The sequence below is a fragment of the Carex rostrata genome, chromosome 25 (genome assembly GCF_964058835.1).
Source record: "Carex rostrata chromosome 25, lpCarRost1.2, whole genome shotgun sequence".
In the NCBI taxonomy this organism is placed as follows: domain Eukaryota; kingdom Viridiplantae; phylum Streptophyta; class Magnoliopsida; order Poales; family Cyperaceae; genus Carex; species Carex rostrata.
The window spans coordinates 1199309-1222716 of NC_135942.1; the positions used below are offsets into that span (position 1 = coordinate 1199309).

Consider the following 23408-nt stretch of genomic DNA (forward strand, 5'->3'; position numbering starts at 1 on the left):
TATCTTTGGTTAGGTTTGAACCTTTCATGGGTTTTGGTATTTCTTGAGATATCCCATATATTCAAATAATTTAATTCTCACAAATAAAATTCCCGAGATTCGCTGAAGAAGGCCCAACTAGTAACCTTAGAAAATGGGCCGGCTCCCTCCATCAGGCCCATTAAGGAGTCGCCAATCCGAATCGTTATTTGGTTGCCTTTCTTTCGTTTCGTACTGAACCTTCTTGCCTCGACCCAATTCCCAAGTCTCCAACTGACCCAAACGAAAGAGGGAAAAAGAGAGAGGGGATGGTGGATGACATATTCGCGGGCTTGCCTCCGCCATCGGCGCCGGAGCGCCGGAGGTCAGATTCCCCTGCTCCGGTGTCAGGTCCAGCACCTCCTCCAGCTCCGCCACTGAAGAGCGCTCTCAAGCGGAGCAAACCCTCCTCTCAGCCCCCTCCCCCCGACTCGATCAAAGAAGGTCCAGAACCTCCCCCTGCTCCGGCTCCTAAGAGTGCTCTCAAGCGAAGCAAACCCTCTTTTGCGGATCCACCTTCGGATGCGAATGAAGAAGGTTTTGTTACCTCCCTTTTCTTTTATTCACAATTGGTTGTGCAAATATGCTACTAAGGTCCAGTAACACACCTTGCGGTATCCTCGGTTTTTATAGTTATTATGATTTTGACCAAAGAATGAACATAATAATCTTCTAAAACAATAGTTCAAATGGAAGTTGAATCAGTAGTTATGTTGTGTCATCTGAACTGTCCAATTTCACACTGTTACTGGACCTAACCACTTATTACTTTAGTGACATACTCTCTACTGATTACCTCAAGTAGAGGTACTTGGCCATATTCAATAAGCTATCTACTGATTACCTCAAGTAAATTAAAGCACCTTGTATGCAAATAGAGCTTCATGGGAGCCGTATTTCTCATTTAATCCAGTATTAGTTGTTAATTATGCAATTACACCTGTAAAATAAATTAAACAAGGTTAAACTTGATTACTGACAATAGTTGACTTCATATCAAAGTTAACCCCAAGACTAACATCTGATTTAGCAATAACCTAACGGCAATCCCACATGACAAATCTACAATTTTGATTTTTATGTCCTTTGATGGTTATTTTCTTCGTTCACCTTTAAAAATCTATATTCTTTATTGTTTCTATCTCTGCACCATAACACTTTTTTAAAAAATTTATAAGATTCAAACTCATTCGTGTTGGTTGAACATTTTTATTCTGTCAATCAGCATCTGGTAAGCGACTCAGATTCAGAACAAGTGTTGATGCTTCTCAGACTCAAGTTATAGAGGCAATGCAGAAAATTGCTTCTCACATAAAGAACCCATCAAAGTTCAGTAAAGCATCCAAGCTGGCATTGCAACTGATCCAAGCGGGTAGCGTCAAGGAAGGGACGAGTGATCAATTTTATACTTTGTTAGAGGCAGCCATGCATTCTCTTTCAATCTGTAACGAGCCCTCAGTTCGTGCTGATTATCATGAACTTTTCACTGCAGCTCAGGAAGGTGCTGAGGTACGTTTTCAAGTGTTTTTTACTTCATTTTTTATTTTTTGTACTATCATCTGAATATTTTTTATTTGAGCATTCAACTGGGCACATCTAGGGGCAAAATTTCTATCTTGGTGCAACAATTTTTACAGTTGATTGCAATTGTCCAATTTCAAATATATGATATACATGAAACAAAATAGGAAAGCTTAAATAATCTGGCCCCAGTATAAAAAGTCTATGTTTACTATAAAATGTATCTGTTAGGACCAATAATGATATTTGTCTTGTGTCAAACCATAGGTTTGGTGTTTGTTGGACTGTTCATTTTCATTCTTTTCTTCTTTTAATTTTTGTTTAGACTGTTCGGATTATTGGTGAATCAGTCTGGTTACTGGTGTGACACCCCTCAGGCCAGATAATTATATTAGGTTAGTATGTAATGGGGACAGAGAGCATCCACATATTTATATTTGCAAAACTTAGGATCAGTAACTTGGAAGGATGCCTAATTTTATCTAATGAAACAAGCTGTGAATCTCCTTGACTACCAACAAACCAAGCTTTTGCTGTATTAATACTGGTACACATAATAATTATCTTGCAGAAAATTATTTGTAAATTGCTATATCCTTCTCCTGGCATCCATTGAGTTAACCACTTTCTTGCTTCCTTTTGTATTTCAGCATTTTAACAAGAAACAAAAGAATCAATTGGTCATTTGGACGTTGCATGCTGTTGTAGCAAATGATCTCCATACTGATGACAGCTTTGTGGTAGGTGCAAATTTATTTGAGACTTTTCTTTTCTTATGATTTCATATTGAAGTTGCTGTTGTTGGAATTAATATATTTGTAAAAGATTTAAAATGAATGATATGCAAAAGTCAATCGGTGGTTGTCAGTACCGACTGTGGAATGAGTCAATTGGTGGTTGTTGGTATGAATCGAAATTGGATTCTCAACTTTCAATCAAAGTAAAAGTAACATACAGGTAAGTGGAATACAAAAATAAGTTTTACCGTTAAATTTGTAGAGATTCTTAATTGGTTCCTTTCACAGGCCTGATCATTGACACTGTGCAAAGGCTAAAGCTACTTTGAGGTACTAAAAACAATTTCTGTGGTCATAAACTCCATATAACATTGCCAAAAAATTGATGATGGTCAATACTCACGAAAATAATGTCAAAACTAACTTAAGGACCTCTTGTGTATTTGTACATGTTTGTGTTTGTTTTGGTTATTTCACATCTACATTTCAACATAAAAGGATGTTATGCACCAGCATGCCAAGTCTTGTGCCGAAAGATCAATTTGATGTTTTGTTTTCTATGGTTTCTGTTCATACCTATATGGAACCAAAAAATATATGAACCCATTTAACGGTGATTTACTTCTCACAGTTCTCAAAGACGGTAACCAAGATTAAAGAAGCTATATCAAACCTCCCTCTAGCAACGGCAGATGATGACAAGGAAGAAGCCGAATTACTCACAGCAGCTGAAAGCCCTGCAAGTGGGACCGGGACAGAGACTAAAGAAGAAGATAATGCTTTAGCTGATCCATTTGGATTGGACGATTTGTTTGCTAATGAATCAAAGAAACACGAGAAATCACGAGCGAAAGAGATTTCCTATCTGAATAAAAAGGAAGAAGAAGATGAGTCGAAGCGGTTTTTGATATTACAAAGAGAAGCATTACTGAAATGCCTCGAAATTGCTGCCAAGCGATACAGGATACCGTGGTTAGTTTTTCATGATTTCTTTTTACAAAGTTGCCATACTTTTATATACTGTTATGATCCGTATCAAATTTAGGTTTCATTAAATTCGCAAGCTGTGCTACGTATGTTAGTTTTGCTTGCTTGAACATTGGAACTAGGGGTGTTCATCGGTTCAGTTCGGTTTAAAACCAAAATTTTATTCGGTTTTCAAATACAACCGGTTCAACCAAAATAAACTCATCCCGAATTAAAATCGAACCAAACAAACTGAACTAAATTTCAGTTGAACCGAAATAAGAAGATCAATAAAAATCATAATTAATTTTTAATAGTCTCAAAAGAATTACACTCCTTTTTTTCAGTCAGTTCGGTCTAAACTGGTTTTTAAAGAATTCTAAACCGAACCAAACCAAACAATTAAACCGGTTTTAGAAAAATGAGCCAAACCGATCCATTTAACTGGAAAAATCAAACCGTTTAATCCGAACTCTCTTGGTTCAGTTTAAAACCAATTAAACTGGACCTGATGAACACCTATAATTGGAATTAGGCAGAACAACTATTTAGTAACGCTCGGTAAAACTTGTTCATGTCAGGACACAAACTTCAATCGACATACTAGTGAAGCATGCATTTGACAACGTGCAGAGGTTCACAAGGCTGCAAAGGGAGGCGATAGGAAAGCTGTGGGGGTCAATAAAGGAGCAGCAGATAAGGAGGCGGCAGGGTAAATCAGTGACTGGGAAGCTGGATGTGAATGCCTTTGAGGATCTCCAGGAGAAGTATGCCCACCAGAAGATCAGCATCCGCCGTGCTGTCGGTGGAGGTGGGGACCGCCGCTGCCAAACGTGGCTCGGTTGAGATTTTGTCGCCTTTTTTTTTTATCTTCGTTTAATTAGTTAATATCATTTTGGGGGCTGCTGTATGGATAAATCTAAATCTCAACTGACTATTTGCTACAATGCTTGTAAAATGAAAACATTTTGGGAATGTTTGATTGGAGTAAGAATAGGCTATTTTTAGAACAAGGTTATTCGGAATAGCTTGTGTTTTGTTTGAATGGGGTTAAATAGTTAGAATAATGAATTTAACTCCTTTGTCTTATTAGAAAAGCATGTTCTTACAAAAAGTTGATTTTAGCTATTCTAATAAGACAAATGGCAAAAGAGCTAGTCTAGCTATTTTTGTTTATGTATCAATTGTTAATCCTATTTTAGGATTTATTACTTGTATTAATCACATCTCTCTTGATGGATCTCGCAGATGAACACAGTAATTTCATGTTTGCAAATACTTTTGACGAGAGTCAAGAGGGGAAAATTCACAGTTCTAGTGTTCTAAACTGTTGCTTCACCACATGTTAATTTAAAAGAGCAAAAAAAAAAAAAAAAATCAAAGGTTAATTCAAGTATCTTGAAAATAGTCCGAGCAATCATTGGCGCATTTGTGAGTAAATTCAATTGACTTCACTAAATTTTCAAAAATACCTTTAAATTATACAAGCTCTCAACTTCATTCGAAAAGTTATTAAAAAGTTTCTCTTAGTCGACACTACTTAAAAATCCAAACCCATTTGAATCGTCCAATTTGATAAGAACAGTCTAGAATTGAAATATTTTAAATATTTTGTGTTCAAAGGATGGAGGAGCCACACCCGGATTTGTGGGGAATTGGGGACACGAGATTTCGGGATTATTTGTATACATGTACTCAGTAGTAAGTGTGCTACTACTCTCTAAACAGATTAGGTTAAATAACTTTTTAAAAAAAGTTGTTGCCAATGTGGCATACCCTGGCAGGCGAGAAAATAAATAAAGAAATCGGAAGCCCATGAATAATGCATGGCTACATGATATATACAGCCATACACTAAGATGGCGTTGATGTCAATTAAACTTAACAGATTAGGTTTGAGTATTAAATTATCTGAAGCAAGAGAGTTATGTACTAAAAGACAAAAGATGTTGCACGAATTGGCCGAAACTACTACTTTAAAATAATGGAATTTAGAGACTATAGAGGAAGACTTAAAGTAGTTGGTGTTCATTGGGATCCAGCTTTTTAACATGAAACTTCTAAATTTTATATACGTGTCATTTTAATAAATAAATAATATCCACCTATAAACTTTCATTTTTTTAATTTAAATATTTTTTTCAAAATATTAAATAAATATATTAAAAGTTGGGTGTACACACAGTACACTGAACAATTATGTATACTGTATACATATAATGCAACAGTTTCAACAATGCAATAATTTTCGTTCCATTTTTTTCAAAAAAAGTTGCAACAACAATGAAGTCCAATTTAAAATATAAAAAAATTGCATGATTTTTGTAATTGCTTGTTCTTATGTGCTATATATATAATATAATAAGAGAAAAATCACCGTCGCTTGTACACTGTACACTGAACAATTATGTATACATATCATGCAACAGTTTCAACAATGCAATAATTAATTTTCGTTCCAATTTTTTCAAAAACAGTTGCAACAACAATGAAGTCCAATTTAAAATATAAAAAAAATTGCATTATTTTCGTAATGGCTTATTCTTATGTGCTATATATATATATAATATAATAAGAGAAAAATCACCGTCAACAATTAAGCGACGGGAACCTAAACTATACCCAACAAATAAATAATTAAAGCAGCAGCATAACAAAACGAGCTACCTCTTAGTGCGGCGTTCGGCGCATAATTCATACTTTATAGTTTATACATTGTCATAACTCATAACTCACTCATTCAATCTATCTCCATATATTTTATAGCTATCTGTTGAAGCGCCTTATTATTCAAATCACATACCATCAAAATATATTTCAACCATGGCTCCCAATTATTCAACTCTCCATCAATACCCTTGTTCCCTTCAAACCATACACTCTCCCTTCATTGTCCCCTCATTTCAAATATATATATACAATATACCTATTCTCTTTTGACACGACCAGTTCAAACCTGTATGAGCAAAACCATGGCAACCGGGACAGGTTCACCATGCGGTGCATGCAAATTCCTGCGTAGGCGGTGCGTATCAGACTGTGTTTTTGCACCGTACTTCAGTTGTGATCAAGGTGCGGCACGGTTCGCGGCAATCCATAAGGTGTTTGGTGCGAGTAACGTGTCGAAGCTTTTGATGCACCTGCCGGTGGCCGACAGGTGCGAGGCTGTGGTCACAATTGCATATGAGGCTCAGGCCAGGATCAAGGACCCGGTATACGGGTGCGTCGCCCAGATCTTCGCTCTGCAACAGCAGGTGTGCGTGTGTGTGCGTGTGTGTGTTGTTAGATTTAATTTTCTCTAATTGTGCCAGTTTAGGATATGAACTGCAATCCACCGGGCATGGATACATACAAAATATTAGTAGAAATTATCATGCTAGTATTTAGAATTTCAGGTATAAGCCATTCATATTACAAATTAAAACAAAATGATATTAACTAATACTTCAAATTGTTCAATACATCACATTTATACATTTGATGTAAATGTAATATGTCATGTAATTATGCACACATGCAATCTACTATAATGTTAAATAATATTAGAAACAATCAATCGTTGTTGCTTTTTTTATTAAAGACAATGATATTAGAAAATGAATCTTAAATAAGTGAACCTTTTTAAATAAGTGAACCTTGGTCTACTTGTCTAAAACATTCCATAATCATAGTAATATCAAAGTAATATGCTGAGCTTTAATTTATTCGTTTGTTTGTACTAGGTGGCAATCCTCCAAGCACAAGTCATGCAAACGAAGGCACAAATAGCATATGGCCTTTTGGAAGTGCAATCGTCTCAAAGAAATCAGAATATCAGTGAAAAGACAGTACCAGTAGGTTGCACCAAGAGACCTCATTATTCTACGGATTATTACACGAATGAAGGAGCTCTGGTGCAAGAAACTGGATTGAAAGATGAAATTCTATCAAATCAATTAGTACAATGTAACAAGAGATTTGCTGGTCACAATGAGATTGGAGATCTTCAGTCCTTGGCATTTACCATGATGAACAGCTCTTAATCTTAGAAATTAAGTACTTGCTAAGTGTAGTTCAATATTTGATTTAGGTGGTGGGGCTCTATATATATATATAGTAGAGATGTTAAGGGATTGAAAAATCGGATGATTATAAGTTAATTGTAGTTCAAGCCTATATCCAACTTTTATGAGGTGGGTTTATTAGATATCTTATCAAAAAATTTAAGATTTTTTTATTAATTAATTAGATAGGACGTATATTAAATTTGGAATAATTAGAAAACTGCTTAATTTTTAATCAAATAATTTAACATTTTAAATGTGGTTAATTAATAACTTCTTTGATGAATGATCAAATAAATTTAGTTTATATTTATTTGAGAACCGGCTTTGATCTTGTGATAAAGAGCGATGCTATTTGTGTGGGAGACTCGAGTTTTAAACTCAAATGGAGGGAGTCATTTGTGTACGAAAAGAGAATTTGAAATACTAGATCTCCATCTTTCTTTATAAAAAGAAAAATTTATATTGATTTAAATTTCATGCATTCCTCTTTTGTTGCAATTACATAGCACATTTATTTATACTACTTCTAAAAATATTCTAAATCTATATAAGAATCTACTTTTTTTTTTCTTTGAGAAAAGAAGAGTCCTCCTTTTAAAAAAAAAAAAGGAAAAAAAGAGAAGTAGAGAGAGAAAGAGAGGAGGATCCACCTGGGCAGTCTCAGGTTTTCAAAAAAAAAAAGAGAGAGAGAGGAGGGTCCTTATTTTCTTCAAGAGAAATGGATTTCGTTCCTATACACCTCATACAAAATATCTTAATACTTCTTACTTTCATTTTTTTTCATTTTTTAGATATTTCTTAAGAACACTCTAGACTACTTTCTCTAGATATTTTTAGACTCCAAGATATTTTCCTATAACACTCTAAAACATAGATATTTTATAAAATTCTAAACTAAGTTTATGCTTTTAACATCTTTAAATAATGAATACTATAGTATAAATTTTTAGTTTAGACAATATTTATAAAAATATCAAATAAATGTATTATAAAAAATTGTATGCCCGCTAGAGTTATCATAAGTAAATTAATTCCTCAACGGTAAATTAGTTTAATGTCTGACTCAGGTGCTAACTGATAATTAAGTACATGATAAGGTTGTAAACAGAAGAAAAATAAATAAATCAAATTTTACAGGTGCATGCTGTGCTAAAAAAACCTTGATTTTATTTTATTTTTTACACAAAATTTTGTAGATGACTACACTATTGAACTCGCCGCGTCACAAAATAATGCAATGGAAAAATAATTAATCATCCCCATTCCCCCAATATGATATTTTTTTTTCTCTTTTTAGCAAAAGAAAATTGTCTTTAAAGAGCTTTACATGTGTATTAATTAGATCAGCTTAAATAAATAAACAATCACTCTTAATTAGTCTTAGTAGCGGATTTTGAAGGAACTCCGCGGACTAACATTGGGATGTGGCCTATGCAACGCTACCAAATTAGATCATACGCGGTTTCGTTGTAGGTTATGACTTTATCATACATAGCTTATTAATTAATTAATTTGTAGGTTAGATATCTTTAATTACAATACATGCGATAAATTATAAATTATTAACTGTAGTCCCCCCCTGATCAACTAATTAGGCCATTTTCTTAAGTTTTGTAACATTATTAATTCCTTCTAAATCCCACTATTTATTTTTAATTTCTCTAGCGTGACTGTGATTCCAATCCGACCGGAATTCATGTCTCCTGAGATATCTCAAAATTTGAGTTGATTTTGGAAAATTCCGGACTTCATCAAAGCAACAAATTTGGCGCATATTTTGAGATATATTGAGAAGTTCAGTTATCACTCTTCACAAAAATTATTAAATTTCTTGTATCAATTGCTTCAGCAATATAACTGGATAAATATATTGACAAAGTAGTTCTTACTTCATGCAGTGCAAAAGTCATATGCAATATTGATTTGACTATATTATTGCTATGCATGAAACAAAAACTGTTCTGTTAATATCTTTACTCGTACAACTTTGCTTTTTTACTGGGTCCCCTGCTAAATGAAAAGAGAAAGTACTGGGTGTTAAAAAAAAATATAGCAATTTAATCATTAATTTTAAACTCAAAAGCTTAATTAATGTGGCCCCGCAAAAATGAACCTTTCTTAATAATAACATAACTGATCATAGAACAAACAAAAATTTAATGAAAAACACAATTTAAGAAAGAAAAAGGATATAAAAGCATAGTTAAAGAAATCAAAAGTTCAAAACCAATTACTACAACTTTTTCTATCACCCCAAGAAAGAAATGGAGAAATCCAGTGACAAAGCTCAAGTCATGGATTGATAAGATCAAGTTCACATCAAATTAAGATTGTACAGATACATTTAAAAATGAGATTTTTTTATAAACCATAAATAGAAAAACAATTTTTAGGGAACCGGCATGATTGTTTTTTTTTTTTGAAAAACCACAAAGACCGAGTGGAGCATTCGGTCTCCACTTTTTTTTTTTCTCCAGACCGAATGCTCCACTCGGTCTCACTCTTTTTTCAACTTTTTTCAACTTTTCCGTGCGGCAAACGGCGTGGCATATGTTTTATGTATATGTATAGAGAGTGACTTGAAATTTCAAAATTCAAAAAGTCGATCCGAACCGTTCATCTTGTTTTCCATATTAATATGTGCTTGGAGATCAAATTTTACATTTTTCTGAATTTTTTTACTATTTATTAAGCCACTTTGAAAATTGTTGATCCAATGGTGGCTGCTAATTTTACTGTTTTGTTAAGCCACCGTTGGATCAACAATTTTCGAAGTGACTTAATAAATAGTAAAAAAATTCAGAAAAATGTAAAATTTGGTCTCCAAGCACATATTAATATGGAAAACAAGATGAACGGTTCGGATCGACTTTTTGGATTTTAAAATTTCAAGTCACTCTCTATACATATACATAAAAGGATTATTCGGATCTTATGTGGCCGAATCTGTGAAAAATTGAAAAAAATGGTGAGGAGAAAAAAAAAGAGTGGAGACCGAATGCTCCACTCGGTCTTTGTGGTTTTTCAAAAAAAAAAAAAAATCATACTGGTTCCCTAAAAATTGTTTTTCTATTTATGGTTTATAAAAAAATTCCTTTAAAAATTACACAAACATCAACAACAAAATTATATAATTTAAGTGCGGTTGATTGACCCGCCGCTTTCATCTAAATTAATTGAGTTTTGAGAAGGATTATGTGCTCTAATTAATTACATTTCTAAAACAACATTTTGAATTCCTTTTACATACAAGATCAAAAGGATAAACAAGTGAGTATGCTAAATTATAGCAATTATGGTAGTATTTCAAATTTTCAATTAATTTTGTGTTGACTGTTGGTCATGGATATTCAATAACAACAACAAAAAGAATCAACACACAAGTCATGTCATAATATTAAATCTAATATTTTCTCTACTAAAATGAGAATTTAAGATGTTAAATCAACATTAATTATCAAATGGTTACTACGATAAATTGAGCATCACCCCTCAAAATTAACCAAAACAATTAAGTGCAAATATATTAACTAAAAACGTTTGTAAAATAGTCATAGCCACAATTAAATATGAGCTCAGTTATAAAACTTCAAACCGAGAGGAATTTTTTTTTTTTCTTGTGCTAAATTAGAGCAAAATTCTGCTATGTTAGCAGCATGACGTCTATCAATTTTGTATACAAACTGGTGCTAAATTTCTATAACACTATTTAAATCATCCCTAAAATTCACATATTTTAAATTTAGTCTATTTAGGATGCTCAGTTTTCAACACCTTGGTTTTGTCAAAGGGAATGAACGTTAGGGATGAAGATCAACAAACAAATTATATTAGCTAATATAATTTTGAAACATGATATAGTTTAATAGCTAATAATATAATTTCAAAAACCCAGTTCCTTCCAAATTATATTAGCTATTTATTTCTTTAGGATTGCTATTTAGTTAGGATTTTAATTATATTAGCTAATTATTATATGAATCATGATATATTTTTCCTCAACAAAATCATTTGCTCCTTCACAAACCCTGCACATATGCGCGTGGACTCAATCCTTAATAAAGAGATGCGCCAATAAAGCTCCTGTAAAGTATCATGTTCGTCATAAGTAGAGAAATAAATTATTTACTTTTGAAAATCAACTAGTTAGAAGATTGAACATTTTTCTTATATTAATTACTTACTTTTGTTTTTTTAATGAAGAGTAAAATAAGAACTTTATAAATTTAAAATAAATTTTAATAAAAAAATTATAAATTAAACTAATTTGTTCATTTTTGAAATTTAGAAGGGATAAATACGATATTATAAATTTCAGAGGAAGGAATACTTAATTTCAAGATTTTTAAAAATTATACCTGAAATTCCCCCTTTTTTTCTCCTGGTCTTAGTGTCCAAACCAAACAAAGCAAGTGGTTTGCTAGCTACTAAATTCAAGGCAGCAATGGATAAGGTTCACCTGTTTAGTTGGGTCAACCATTTTTAATTTAAAACTAAACTCGTGTTTGCTTGATCCAACCAACTGGACCAATGATAATAAAATAGGTTAGGATGGGTTGTACGGTGGAATTCATGGATCACATTGCTCAAGTGCCAAAATTAGTTGGAGCTCAGTGGGAGGGATAATGATTTTGATCTACTTGTATATAATACAAAAGGCGTTTTCATTATGTTATATAATACAAAAGGCGTTTTCATTATGTTTCATTATTAAGACTGTGCTTCAAAAACAGTCGTGTGATGAAAAGAGAGGCAATAGTTCACATCTTCCACCTTTCAAATTGAAGTGAATAAATTCACTAAGTTTATATACACAACTTTTCTCCGCAAACCTTTCAAAAAAATTGGTTTCAAAGCAAGTAATCAACATCGATCAGATACAATCATGCTCTCGCTCCCTCCTTCCTCTCTTCATTTTCTTTAGTGAATACATGTAATTATGTAAAAGGTGGCAGTTTCGAAACTTAGAGACAAAAATATCTTCAATCTTTACTTAAATTTGATCTTCAATCTTTACTTAAATTTTCTTTAATGAAGATATTGTGGAACAAAGTCTGAAGTTGGTTTTTGTTTACTAAATTTATTAAATTAATTACAATTTATCAACGAAAAGGAAAAATAATAATCCATTAAAAAATACAAACACACTTTGCATTAGGGGTGTCAACGAGCTGGCTCGGTCCGAGCTAGGCTCTAGCTCAACTTGTTAATTATGGACCAAGCTACAGTTGAGTGAGCTGGACCTAGGGCATTCGAGCTAAAACCTCAGCTTGAACTCGTGACAAACCAGCCTGAGCTAACTTGCGAGCTGACGAGCTGGCTGGCTAGGTCTGGCTAGATCTTAAAATTCTGGTCAAACCGGTCCAAATCTGTAATACTCGAAGCTCCTTTAAAATTCGTATTGTTTGTAACGAACTGACCGGATTCAAACTAAAAAATGAGGTAGTAATCGTCTGATTTGATACTGTAATTTAAGATAAAGAAAAAATTGTGGAAGGAATGACATTTTTATAGCCTTGTAGCAATACAAAATGATGCCTACGGGCTGTAGTAAAGCAAAAAAGAAAAATACAAGTTGTATTGAATTCAAGGGACAAGTGTTTATTTGCAGCCGATGTGAAGTCGTCATATATTTTGGAATTTGGTGACATGAGCAATTTTATCCAATTGGGCCAAAATCCACACTTAGCCCAAATATATCTAAAGCAGCCTAATTGGGGCTTTTCTATAATTTAAATAGTTCGTCTTCTGTAAATAGGCCCAAAAGGTTTCTTCTTTTTGTAGCGACCTCAGTTTGAAAACAACTAACATAGAACTGCTAATTCATGGTTTATTTTTTTTTTTTTTTTTTAGGAAAAGAATAAACAAACCATGAATTTAATTTCCATATTTTGCTAATCTTGAATTTAAGAAAAAAATGAAATATTCCTCAAATTAACCATCAAATTCATAAGGAAATTAACAAACTTGCATGTGTACAACATGCATTAAAATATACCTCCAAATAATTAGCATAAAGCCATCTAACCCTTCCACTTAACCTAATTAAAAAAGAAAATGAAAAAGCAAAATCATTATGCTCACCAAACCAACCCCACCATTAACGGCTTTCTATTCTCTTCTCCTACCCCCATCCCAATCCAATCATAACTAATATCCAAAGTCCAACCAAACCCTACTACATAAAAATACATTATAACATGCAATTATTCAACCCTCTCCTCCTTTCTTAGATCTATTTCCATTTCTTAATCACAGTTCCAAGATCCATTCCTCCCTCAATTAAGACATGGCATCAAATTCATCAACCAAAACCAAAATCATTGATGAATTTCAAGTATCCCCGCCAACCGGCTCTGTACCGGACTCGTCGTCTATACCGCTCTCCTTCTTCGACGTGGCATGGCTCTTCACGGGACCGGTCGAACGGCTTTTCTTCTTCTCTCTCCCGATCTCGACCGTCGATTTCAAGTTGACTCACATTCCTGCCTTACAATCATCTCTTTCTGAAACCCTCCGACAATTCTACCCGTTAGCAGGCCGGGTCCGTCCCTGCCCCGAAATGACACCCGACAACCAATTTGAATTCTACTTCTGTGCAAATGATACTATTCCGTTCTCTCTGGCCGAGAGTTCATCAGACTTTGACGAGCTTACAGGAAATGAAATGAAAGATTTCACCGGACTGTACTCGCTGGTGCCGCAACTTCCCCGTGCAAATGATGGAACAATCCCACTTACCGCAATTCAAGTAACCGTTTTTCCAGGAAAAGGAATTTGCATTGGAGTTGCTATGCACCATGTTGCCTGTGATGATTCTAGCTTCATGCATTTTGTCAAGTCATGGGCCTCCTCTTGCCGGGTTGAACCCGTTAAAGCGAGCGGATTACCTCCTCCGTTATTTGACCGGGCAATAATATCCGACCCGAATCAGCTCTACTCGAAGACACTATCTGAAATGAAGGAAATACTGTCAAAAGGGCCGCCTCCAGCATCAGAGTCTCCTTCTCCTCTCAACCAATCTCGACCGTTGATTTCTACATTTGTGTTAACACGTGAGCAGATTGATGCACTGAAAGAAGGTCTAATTGCCAAATCAGATGGCCCACCATTGCATTGTTCATCTTTTACAGTTGCATGTGCATACGCATGGGTTTGCCTCATAAAATCCCAGGAAACCATTACTGACAATAGTATCACAGAGAAAAGTGCACATTTGTTATTCTCTGTGGACTGTAGGTCCCGTCTACAACCACTGATCCCAACAGGGTATTTTGGTAATTGTCTGCGGCCATGCTTTGTGGAGGCCAACTTGCAGGAACTGCATTTGCAGGGAGGTGTGTTTACAGCAGCTATGGCAATTGGAAAAGCAATAAAAGGGCTAGATGAAGGTGTGCTACAAGGGGCTGAAGGATGGTTTAGAAAAATTTTGTCACTTGTACCAAACCGACCAATGTCGGTTGGTGGTTCGCCTCGATATAGGGTTTATGATGTGGATTTCGGGTGGGGCCGGCCCATGAAAGTGGAGTTACCGTCAATCGGGCATACGCCGGGCACAGTTTCACTTGCTGAGAGCCGGGATGGAAAGGGCGGAATCGAGATTGGTGTAGTTTTACCGGAAAATGAGATGCAGCAATTTGAATTATGCTTCTCTAACGGTATATTATATGTATAAAAAGATTTTTGTATGTAGGTTGAAGGCTATAAGTCCTAAGTGATTATTAATTCTTTATTCTGAAGAACTTTGGTATAGGCGATTTAATTGGGAACGGTGTAAGTTTCATAAATGAAACAAGTCAATAATAGCAAAAATCTTCAATTTTATATGATTGAATATTATAGTTATTGGTTTGCAATTATAAATTGCATACTTTGTAACAAAAGTGCAGAACAATAAAAGTAAATTTAGGTTTTCTATTTTAGCAAATTGCATGAACAACTTACTGAAAAATCAATCTGATCACATTTTGAAGTTAGTTGGAAAGAGATTTCCCCAAATTACGCATTACTTGGTGGAAGGTAGCTTTCAACTTTTATCAATCCCTGTTTCTCTATATTGGAGAAATGGCTGTCATGATGTAATACAATGATAAAGCCATGCTGCTGTTACAAAAGGCATCAATTGAAGTATACCTAACTTAGTCATTAGTGAGGTTGAAGTTTTACTTACTTTGAAGTAAATGAAAAACATATAAAAGGCAAGTATTTATTCATTTAATAAAAAAAATTACAACATCAGAGAAAAAAAATAAAGGCAAAAGGAATACAATCCAAAGACCTTTCAAAATACAGAGAGAAGCCCCAAAAGGAAGAGCTAATGAAGACATCCCCTGTACAGAACAATCAAAATTTCTAATCTGAATAATGGAGAAGAAGTCGGAACATGAACAAAGACTTTAGTTGTGGATAAATGTTTGTTATCAATCAATTAAAAAAATTTCCAAAAGAGTGAGACTATGGTAATTTGTATATTATGGATGGACCTGTTATGGATTCATATTTTATTTATAAAGTTCTTTGATCCAAATTATTAAATATGATATTCATATAAAAATATATTTAGATATCAAATTTTATATTTAGAAAAAAAAATTGTTATTTTTTAGATAATTAGAAAATCACTTGATCTAAATATACTGAACCATCCAAAAGCAAAAACACTGATTTTCTACCTATCTAAAAAAAAATACAAAAATCAGAAAATATTTAAATTTTGATCTCCAAATACATTTTATATATAGATCACATTTAACAGCTTGCATCCACTATTTAAACTTTTCAATAAAAATTTGAATGTGTAGTAACGATCAAATCCTTAATATCAATGTTTTAAATAGCAATTATCACGTTATAGTGAAAAGGCTAAAAAAAAAAAGCTATTACGAATAGCATAGCTATAGCGAAAACTATCATACACAGTGTTTTTTGTTTAAAATTTATATTTTATATTTCTACTAATTATCAATATTATATTAAGTCTCATAGATCAATAAGTAACACAAAATTAATTAAAAAATTAGAATATTCATATTGAACCAGTACAAAATTCAAATTATTATTCATAATATTTCTAATAATATAATAAACTATCTATCTTTTTCCATTCAAAATAGCCTAAGCATCATGCTATAAGTTGTATATTCTTTTCTATTAAAAAAATATAGACATCATGGAATAACCTATCTATCTTTTTTTTTTTTTTATTTAAAGGTCAAATTAATCTGGACCTTGAAAAAAATTGATTTTTAAAATTAATTTTCAGTTTGGGCCTTTAAATAAAAGCCTATGTAGCATAGTGTACGCTATAATGCATAATGTGTAGCACATATAACAGACCTCTATTAACGCTATAGCGGTTTTAGCTAAAATAGCGCACTTTTATCTCATAACATAGCTCGAAAACGGTATAGCGTTCTATTTAGAATAATGCTTAATATGCATATAACCACGACCTCACTCTTTTACAAAATATTTGATTTTTTAAAAAATGGAATTGATGCGGTTTTGGCGATTAAGTAGGAGCATAAAGCATTATGCAGATATTTAATTTAAAATGTGATGGATACAATTTCTGGAAGGAAAAAAAGTCAAAAGTTTACTTCTTTCAATCATTCCTACGATATAAAACAAAAAGTGAACTGAATTAGTATCTCAAATAGTAGTTATACAATGTAAAGAAAAACTAATGAACATATCATCTCTCTCTCAAAATAAAAATAAAAAGGAAAACTGAATTAGTGATCTCAAAGCAGTTGATTGAACATATAATATTTTAATCGTGAACGAGAATGCCATATAATGAAGTCAATCAATGGAAATTGGCATCTCCGTTTATTGTGATTTGTGAGTTCCTTTTTGTTAAATAAAATGTTCCATTACAACATTAGTTTTTGCTGGGCCTAGAGCCCAACCCAAAGAAATAAATAAGCTTTAAACAATAGGCCGAAGCAATTTATCCGAACATGATTTTTGGGCCCTGAGATCATGGCCCTCATTTGGCACACAAAAGTCATACAACCCGGACGGACCTGATTGGGCGAATAGTCGTAATACATTGACAGCGTTTATTTCACTTCGTGCAGCGAACATGTCATCTATTTTTCATTTTTACTCTATTGTAAGTGCTCTGCATGAAGATAATATAGTGCTGTAAATACCTATCTATAGGGTTTAAGAATTAATAAGACTCGTGTAATCATGCGCTACATGAGTCCTAACCGACCGCCTTTCATTTTCCTGTAGTAACTTAAATTTTGTATTTGTATCCGAATCGTCAGATCTGCTTTGGCACTCGGGCCGGACGGTCTGGATTATGATCGGACGGTCCAAATATAAATAAAACATTTGTGCTACTTTAGGTAAATGAAACCCCCGTACTAGTGTCCTCTTAGACCGTTTGTAGTGTTCAGCGAAGTATCTCTCTGTAGGGTTTATGCTCAAAGCCCTTTCCCCTCTTTCGCCATGAGAAGAGCATCAGGTTTCCTCTCTGCGATCCTCAAATCCAGGATATTTCCCAAAACCCTCCTCAAACCCCCCGGTCCCCAAGTCCCATCTCTTCCCCACTTCCCAAAATGCCCCTCTCGTTCTCTCCATTCCGATCCGAGCCCCCTCCCTCCAGTTCTCTCTCCCCGACAGAGAAAACTCAAGGAGAAATCCAACATTGAAGAGAGATTCGAGAACGCCACATCAACCGAAGAGATTATATCTTCTTTCAAGGAACTTGAGACAACACTCGACCCGTTGGACAAAATGCTCGGCCTCGCTTGCCTCAAGGTAGGTCAACACCTTGACTCAATCGGATACGAAAACCATGAGCAAGTTCTGGATTTTGCTATGAGAGCTCTTAAAATCCTTCAGATTGGTGAAAAGAACTCGATTTCAGTTGCCATGGCACTTCACCTTGTTGGGTCTGCTTGCTACAACCTGAACCGGTTCAATGATAGCTTGGGATTTTTTACCCGGGCAAATCGTATAATTTCTACACTGGAAAGGGATGGAAATGAAAGTTTTGACATTAGGCCAGTTAGCCACGCGGTGAATCTCCAGTTAGCCAATACAAAAACTGCCATGGGAAGGCGAGAAGAGGCATTAATCAACCTAAGGAAATGTTTAGAGATCAAGGAATCAATGTATGAACCAAATAGTCGTGAATTGGGTATAGGTTACCGGGATTTGGCTGAGGCTTATGCTGCTGTGTTAAATTTCAAGGAGGCCCTGCCTCTATGTTTAAAGGCACTAGAGATTCATCAGGGGAAATTGGGTCAAAATTCGGTCGAGGTGGCGCATGACCGGAGGTTACTAGGTGTGATTTACACCGGCTTAGAGAAACACGATAAAGCACTAGAAGAGAACAAACAATCACAAAAGGTGTTAAAAAGGTGGGGCATGGACTCGGACCTCCTCACTGCAGAAATCGATGCTGCTAATATTCAGATCTCTCTAGGGAAGTATGAGGCGGCAATTCAAACCCTAAGAAGCGTTGTGGATAAGACTGAGGAGGGTAGTGAGACCCGTGCCATGGTGTATATCTCCTTGGCCAAGGCCTTGTCCAGCGAAGGAAATGCCACTACCGAATCAAAGAGATGTCTAGAAGCCGCTCAAAAAATTCTCGAGGAGAAGGAGCATGAGTCACCGGAGAGTGTGTCTGATGCCTATGTAGAAATAGCATCTATATATGAAGACTCAAATGAGTTTGATAAGGCTATAAATATACTGAAGAGGAGTCTTGAAATAATTGAAACATTGCCAGGTCAGCAACACCTCGAGTGCAATGTCTCGGCCAAGGTCGGATGGTTGCTGCTACTGACAGGTAATTTAATCTAATTATAGGACATACTGTGCCTAATTCAGTTTTAGTTTTGTAAATTACCATGATTTTAGTTTATATCTGATAGCGTTTTCCAATTATTTATACACATATTCAAGTGCTGATTTCATTAGGTGCAGGACTTGGTGTACTCAATCAATCTTGTATTTCTTCTAAGTTCTAAACTTCAGTGACTAAAATAGATTAGGACTTACAGAACAGTTGTGACACATTTTATATGGTATTGTGCATAAAAATTACTTTTTTACTTTTTTTGGGCATCAAACTTACAATTACTTTCCAACTTGTTTTAGTTAACAATTAACCATTATATTTTCCTGTTATCCCCAGTTTGGTATTTTTATAAATGGAGCCTGGTTAGTTTACCAGTCTAAGTAAACCATATATTTTTAAGTTGCAAAATTAAAATCGCATTCTGATATTGGAATTGTTATTGTAAGTTATAACAAACAATTAGTAACAGTGTATGTTTATTAACTTCTTCAAATTTTATGGCTCCTTGTACCAATATGCATATTTCAAATTTTTTGTATACCAGGCAAGGTGTCAGAGGCGGTAGGAAACCTGGAGAGTGCAGTAGAGAGAATGAAGGAGAGTAAACCATATAGTTTTAGGTTGCTAAAATTAAAATCGCATTCTGATGTTCGGATTGATATTGGAACGAACAATTAATAACAGTGTATGTTTTTATGAACTTTGTCAATTTTTAAGGTTCCTGGAGCTAATATGTATATTTTTAAATTTTGTATATCAGGTAAGGTGTCAGAGGCGGTAGGATACCTGGAGAGTGCGGTAGAGAGAATGAAGGAGAGTTTCGGGCCGAAGCACTTTGGGGTGGGGTACATCTACAACAATCTGGGTGCAGCTTACATGGAGCTCGAACGTCCCCAGACTGCCGCACAGATGTTCGCACAGGCCAAGGATGTAATGGAGGTCTCCCTTGGGCCCCACCATGCTGATACTATTGGGGCCTGTCAGAGTCTTGCCAATGCCTATAGTGCCATGGAAAGGTATTCTATTTTTTTTTTTTTTTTCTTTTTTTCCCATCTCTAATGCCATCATTTGATATAGATTACCATATTTGAGTTTCTACAAGTACCATGGTAAGGCACTTGTTTCAAAACCAAACCAAATTATATGATGAAAAATTTAATTGCTGGGTCAAATCTAATAGGTTCCAGAGACTTAATTTGTGCACAGAAGGGTAATATTTACTTGGAAATCAAGCTCCAAATTTAATCTTTACAGGCTGCTGTGCAATGGGCTGTAGCAAGATGGTATTTTGCCATGTAAAAGGAAAATAGTTGTACATTTTGTTCTTGCTTATTTATTGTGTAGAAATTAATATTTGATTATGTGAAATCTGTGTATGTTTTCCTCTGAATTGTCCGGTTTTATCTTTCTACATTTCATATTAGCATTGCTATACTTCCCGCTGTGTTTTCAGCATTTGAAAGTCTAGAAACCACTTTCTTGCTGCATCATTTTTGTGGGTTATGGAAGGAGAGGCAACTGTATAAACTGGTTTGATAATATTAGAAGACATGATAACATTGGTTGTTAAACTTTTATATTGATTATGTTTTTCTAATTTTGGACATGATAACCTAGTATTTCTTGTTTCTTAACAACAACTATTGCCATTGGCGTAAGTATTTTATTTAGTGTGTTTAACTCAGTTTTAATTTTTTTTTCATTATGCAGCTATCCACTTGCAATAAGTTTTCAGAAGCAAGTGATTGATGCATGGTCGAGCCATGGACCTGGTGCACTAGAGGAGCTTCAAGAAGCAAATCGGCTTTACAAACAGCTAAGGGAAAAGGCCTCCCGTGCTCTTTCTAGCACTGCTGCTCCACAATTTCATGATTATGATGACAATGATGATGATGACAATGATGATGATGATGATGATGATGATGATGATGATGCATCAAAAATCAAAGTAGAAAAGATTGCTGATGACATATTGAAGCTCCTTGAAAATGAAAGTAGAAAAGATTGCTGATGACATATTGTCTACTTTGTTCCAGTTGACCTTTTCATTTTTGTCCTTTTTCTTGTTAATTTTGACACTATAGGTACCTTAATATATGTTTGAAAATGAAGAGCTTTATCATTGTTCCCCTAGGCTACTATAATAATTATAAAAAGTTACGTAGTACTAAATTTTTCTCCCTCTCTCTCAAACTTAATCGGAGCATGTATTGCCATAAAATAAGGTTTTGTTCTTTAGTCTGATGTGTTATTTCTTTTCATCGTTTGTTGTTCCTTGCATTATTTTACACCAGTAAAGAAGAAATAACTGTTTTGTACCAGCACCAACTCTCACATCTAAAAAATAATAAAAATTATTCGAAAACTTTGTTCAATTGCAGGGAATTATATAGAGCCGGCTCAAAATATTAGTTTTTTTTTGTTTTTGAAGAAAATAAATATTTCATACAAAATGGAAAAGATGATGAAATTATTTTAATGCTATTGAAGGAACCGTCTCAAATGTGCGAGTTTTCTGAGATTTCGCGAAGACATTATAATATATTTGATGAAACTTTTTAGTGTTTCTTAGTTCTCAATCGAATTGGTCAAAATTTTATAAAACCACAAAAAATATGCAATTTTTTAGCGAATTCTCAAAATAAATGCATAATTGATGCGGTTCTTTTCATACTATTAAAAAAATCGTTATCTTTCTGATTTTTAAAAAAATTCAATCTATTTTTAAAATAAAAAAAGCTGTAAAAAATTACCACAATATCTGGTTCAATAATAATGTGAAATTTTGCTGTTTTGCTTTAGTACTAACTTGGCTTCAATTTAACGCCAGAGACCCTATATGCTCGCTTAATTCATGTAGCCGAACGACCCATAATAGAAGGATCCGGATCTGCTGAAAATCCAAAGGAAATTTTAGGGTCCCTGTAATTCCAAACTCTCCCTATCTCTCTCCTCTCTCTTCTTTCTCTCTCATCAAAGAGTTAATGAGAGCAAAAGAGGAGAGAGATAGGGAGAGTTTGGAATTGCAAGTCCTTGAAATATTTTTTGGAATTTCAGCGGATCTGAATTCATAATAGAACTACATATAGGTTATGTACTTGTGTGGTCTTACTAAAAGCGACCCGTTAAGAGATCGTACTCCCAAGTACGGATTAATGTACCGTTTGAGTTTTAATACAGAGTATTTAATCATAATCTAAATCAATCCGGTTCAATTCCATAATGCACGTGCTTTTAAAAAAATCGTTTTAATATATAACGAATGGACCAGATTTTCTTTTTTAAGGAAAAATGAAAAATTCTCACCGATTTAATTGAGAAATCAGAGTTATTCACATAAGTCGGTACCGAAATGGTACCATTTTCCTATGAAATAGTTTTTACATCTACTTCACTACTTCTTGTACCCAAAAGTAGTAGTAAAGATCAGAAACAACATATCGTCAATAAATTAAACTAGATATTCAATAACTTTTCAAATCAAATCTTCATTCCATTGATCTTGCTCACTTGTTGTACCCAAAAGGAGGAGGGGGGGAGGGGGCCTCTGCCGCTCCTATCTCTTCCCCTTGTTGTTCCTCCTCTATTCCTGTACCATTCTGAATTGGCATCTGGAAATCAGTTGTATCAAGAGGTAAAACTAAAAAAAAATTATAAAGAGAATTATCATTATTTGTTTAATTTGCACCAGAAACTAGTTAAAGAAATTATTTTGAAAGCAACAACTTTAATATTAAACCTGTCAGTTTTGTTAAAACAGAGAAATTATCTCTAACCACATTGTCTAAAGAACAACAGCCTTAATAAGTTCGATAAGCATCATATCATTTTAAGGGAATGGATGCAAATTTATCTAAATTAAAACCATAAGTCATCAATTTAAACACAATTAAACTGAAAGTTGTTAAAACGTGCAATCCAATAACAAATTTGGGATATAAAAAAGCAACGAAGAGATATTCAGTTGACTCGGGGAGACCACATAATGGGCAAGCTGCATCGCTCATCCATCCCCTCTTAGCTAAGTTTAGGTTAGTTAGCACTTTATTTTTCCTAATCAGCAAAAGAAAAAAAAAATTTGACGAGAATTTTGATTTTCCATATTGTGATATAATCATATAATTGTAATTATGCATCCCCAAAGCCTCCCCCAAAGTCCATCCAAGTATAAAGGGGCCTAACTGAAAATTTTCCATTAGTAGTCCATTTCCAAATTAAGGTTTAGAACGGTTTAGTGTAAAATTTACAAACTTGGATTGTACACGAATGGACCAGATTCAAACTTAACAAATAGAGGTA

The 23408-nt window shown here is 34.2% G+C and overlaps 4 protein-coding genes across 4 annotated transcripts; all 4 read left to right on the plus strand.

Annotated features, from left to right (window-relative positions):
• Positions 1–208: 208 nt before the first annotated feature.
• Positions 209–4212, plus strand: LOC144576316 (nucleolar/coiled-body phosphoprotein). Its single transcript, XM_078326650.1, has 5 exons — positions 209–555; positions 1244–1527; positions 2190–2279; positions 2908–3248; positions 3824–4212. The coding sequence occupies exons 1-5, from the start codon at positions 288–290 to the stop codon at positions 4086–4088; spliced, it is 1248 nt and encodes a 415-aa protein (XP_078182776.1). The 5' UTR covers positions 209–287; the 3' UTR covers positions 4089–4212.
• A 1948-nt stretch (positions 4213–6160) lies between these two features.
• Positions 6161–7416, plus strand: LOC144543753 (LOB domain-containing protein 16-like). The gene is made up of 2 exons (XM_078292148.1): positions 6161–6496; positions 6965–7416. Exons 1-2 carry the CDS (start codon positions 6203–6205, stop codon positions 7262–7264), a joined length of 594 nt encoding a protein of 197 aa, XP_078148274.1. The 5' UTR covers positions 6161–6202; the 3' UTR covers positions 7265–7416.
• Positions 7417–13408: 5992 nt separating this feature from the next.
• LOC144543977 (malonyl-coenzyme A:anthocyanin 3-O-glucoside-6''-O-malonyltransferase-like) lies at positions 13409–15120 on the plus strand. Its single transcript, XM_078292422.1, has one exon. The coding sequence runs from the start codon at positions 13578–13580 to the stop codon at positions 14961–14963; it is 1386 nt and encodes a 461-aa protein (XP_078148548.1). The 5' UTR covers positions 13409–13577; the 3' UTR covers positions 14964–15120.
• A 2560-nt stretch (positions 15121–17680) lies between these two features.
• Positions 17681–21347, plus strand: LOC144543814 (protein KINESIN LIGHT CHAIN-RELATED 2-like). The gene is made up of 3 exons (XM_078292224.1): positions 17681–19097; positions 19870–20125; positions 20820–21347. Exons 1-3 carry the CDS (start codon positions 17750–17752, stop codon positions 21118–21120), a joined length of 1905 nt encoding a protein of 634 aa, XP_078148350.1. The 5' UTR covers positions 17681–17749; the 3' UTR covers positions 21121–21347.
• Positions 21348–23408: the final 2061 nt, after the last annotated feature.